Genomic DNA, 3184 nt, shown 5'->3' with positions numbered 1-3184 from the left:
CGAAGGCAGCGGACTAGCGATTACTACGGAGAAAAAGTCAAAGCTAGTCCTTTCAAAAATATCCCAGAAGGACTAGACNGAAACATCCTCCGTTAGAAGAGGTCGAATTCGACAACTACTACGGAGAAAAAGTCAAAGCTAGTCCTTTCAAAAATATCCCAGAAGGACTAGACAAGGGTAATCCGACCCTAAAGGATATCAAGAATATCCAACATCAAAACAATACTCAAATAAGATTTTATCCACGATCGGACCTCAACTTGAGAGTATCGAGGGAAAAATCTCAAAGAAATCAGGTACTCAGCAGGAACAGGCAAGCAGCTCTGTACCAAAGGTTGATGAGTCAATACCAATACTCAGACCGGCAAATCTCAAAATATTTACAAAAAGGATTTCAAAAGAGGAGGCTACAATGGCGAAAATAGAAGAAAAATTGGACAGGATACTAAATCCCGCCATGACGCCTCAAGATTCATCTGTCAATGTCGTTAACAATGATGGCAAAAACCAAGAATCCGAAGACAAGATTGCAAATGAGGTAGAAGAACCTTTCTACAATCGAATTGAAAGAATCTCTAGAAGGAGTCAAAATAATACCAGTAATCAGAAAAACTGGTATCCTTAACCGTCTTTTGCAGATATCCAGTTCGAAGAAAAGACACTACAAACTCAAGCTCATTACGATGGTCTAGCAATCTATGAATGGAATATCGATGGATTGTCTGACTATCTGATAATGAATGTTGTCAATGAGATGATGATGGCCGCAGGCGCGTATAAATTATAGGGCCATAAATCCGACCATCAGATAGCTCAAGTTTTAGTAACCGGATTTACCAGGCAACTCAAAGACTGGTGGGACAAATATCTCGACGAAACAACTAGGACCGAAGTACAACATGAAAGGGTAGAGGATGCTGTCAACACCCTCATATATACCCTCATAGAATTCTTCGTCGGTGACCCTCCGAAATACCAAGAGAGATCCGCGGAGATACTCATGAATCTGAAATGCCCTACATTAGGTGATTTCAGGTGGTACAAAGACATGTACTTCAGCAAAGTTCTTATTAGAACAGATAGTTCGTTGGAATTCTGGAAAGAGAATTTTGTCAATGAACTACCAAAACACTTCTCAAGGAGGATCAAAGATGGTCTTAAGACAAAGTATAATGGGACAATTCCATGGCAAACTTTGTCATACGGATCCATAGCATCCTTCATCATAGAAGAAGGACTCAGACTTTGTAATGAGTCAAAGATTCAAAACAAGCTCAATTCTTCGGTATCAAACAGAAAAGAGCTTGGAAGATTTTGCGATCAATATGGATGCAAGGGGATAGAAGCTCCCTCAACCTCCAGACGAAAGAAGTTTAAGACGCATCCAAAACCTTATCATTCATACAGGCCTAGAGAAACATATCGGAATAAACCTGTGCAGTCTCAAAAGCCAACGTATTCAAGAAGGAAGTATACTCCTACAAAACCCCATAAAGGAAAGAAAAGGCAAACTTGCTTCAAATGTCGAGAAGAAGGACATTATGCTAATAAGTGTCCAATTAGAGGAAAGATCAATGAGTTGGAAATAGATCAAGAGCTGAAAAATCAGCTACTACGACTAGCGCTAACCGACTCAGAACAATCTAGCAAGGGAGAAATCCTCGAACTCCAAGAAGAATCCGATTCATATTCTAACACAGAATACGAATCAGAACAAGAAGGAAAAAGGACGTGCGAAGGATGCATAAATGTCCTTACAAAGGATCAAGAAATTCTACTCGAAGTAGTAGAAAAAGTTCAAGATCCAAAAATTCAACAGAAAATTGCTCAACGACTTAGAGATGCCATGACAATCTCTAAGCCACCTGAAAGGGAAGAAAGAAATCCCTACAGACTTCAATCTGTTCTCCAAAGATTTGAAAAACCGAGGGAACTCACTACTCAAGATTTACAAAGAGAGATTAATAATCTCAAACAAGAGGTACAGGCGTTAAGATCTGAAACTAGGTCAGAATCTTATATGCTTCGTCAAGAAATTCTCAATCTTCAGGAAAGGCTGCCCGAACAAAGGGAAACGGCCCAACCGAACCTGGACGAAGAAGATTTTCAAAGTTCCTTCGTTGGAGCCATCACCACTTCTCAATATCAAAAATGGTACGCTCTCGTTACCTTAAAAATTTATGATTTCAAAATCACACTAAAGGCTCTCATAGATACTGGAGCCGATCAAAATTGCATTCAAGAAGGCCTAATACCTACAAAGTATTTTGAAAAAACTACTGGGGTCTTAGAGGTGCAAACAACAACAAACTCAAAATTAATTACAAACTATCAAAAGTTCATGTTTGCAATGATGGAATTTGCTTCGTAAATTTCTTCATTTTAGTAAAGGACTTAGGACAAGAGTTAATCCTAGGTACTCCTTTCATTACTCAATTATATCCTTTTAAAATAGTTGAAAAGGGGTTAGAATCAAAGGCCTTAGTAAAAAAGATAAAATTTAACTTTCTTTCCCGTAAGGATTAGTGAAATAAATAACCTTCAAAAGAATACAATTATTCAATCAATAAATGTATTAAATTATAAAGAAAAACAAATTTCTTTTTTAAAAGAAGAAATTTCATTCAAAAGGATAGAAGAACAGATTCAAAATAAGACTGTCCCGTCTAAAAGCAAAACTTTTTAAACTCAAATAGAAAGGGAAATTTGTTCAACTATCCNAACTTCGAGGAGAAAAATATTCCTACGAAGGCCCGACCTATTCAAATGAATAGAGAATTACTAACATTGTGCAAAGCAGAAATCAATGATCTTTTACAGAAGGGTCTTATTAGACCGTCAAAGAGCCCCTGGTCATGTGCGGCTTTTTACATCAACAACCAGGCAGAAAAGGAATGTGGAGTCCTACGACTGGTAATAAACTACAAACCCTTAAATAAGGTTTTGGAATGGATTAGATATCCAATTCCAAATAAATCAGATTTAATGCAAAGAATTTCAAATGCAAAAATAATTTCAAAATTTGATATGAAATTAGGATTTTGGCAAATCCAGATCTCAGAAAAAGACAAGTACAAAACGGCTTTCAATGTCCCTTTCGGACAATACGAATGGAATGTTATGCCATTTGGGATAAAAAAACGCTCCATCCAAATTTCAAAAGATTATGAATGATATTTTCAAT

General features: G+C 37.1%; 1 protein-coding gene across 1 annotated transcript; it reads left to right on the top strand.

The window, feature by feature from the left end:
* Window positions 1-412: 412 nt before the first annotated feature.
* LOC111810441 lies at window positions 413-2174 on the top strand. The gene is made up of 3 exons (XM_023697147.1): window positions 413-615; window positions 841-1731; window positions 2051-2174. Exons 1-3 carry the CDS (start codon window positions 413-415, stop codon window positions 2172-2174), a joined length of 1218 nt encoding a protein of 405 aa, XP_023552915.1.
* Window positions 2175-3184: the final 1010 nt, after the last annotated feature.

This window comes from Cucurbita pepo, chromosome LG14, assembly GCF_002806865.2.
Source record: "Cucurbita pepo subsp. pepo cultivar mu-cu-16 chromosome LG14, ASM280686v2, whole genome shotgun sequence".
Lineage (NCBI taxonomy): Eukaryota > Viridiplantae > Streptophyta > Magnoliopsida > Cucurbitales > Cucurbitaceae > Cucurbita > Cucurbita pepo.
Note: the sequence above shows the minus strand (reverse complement) of the source record. Positions and strands in the feature narration are given on the sequence as shown.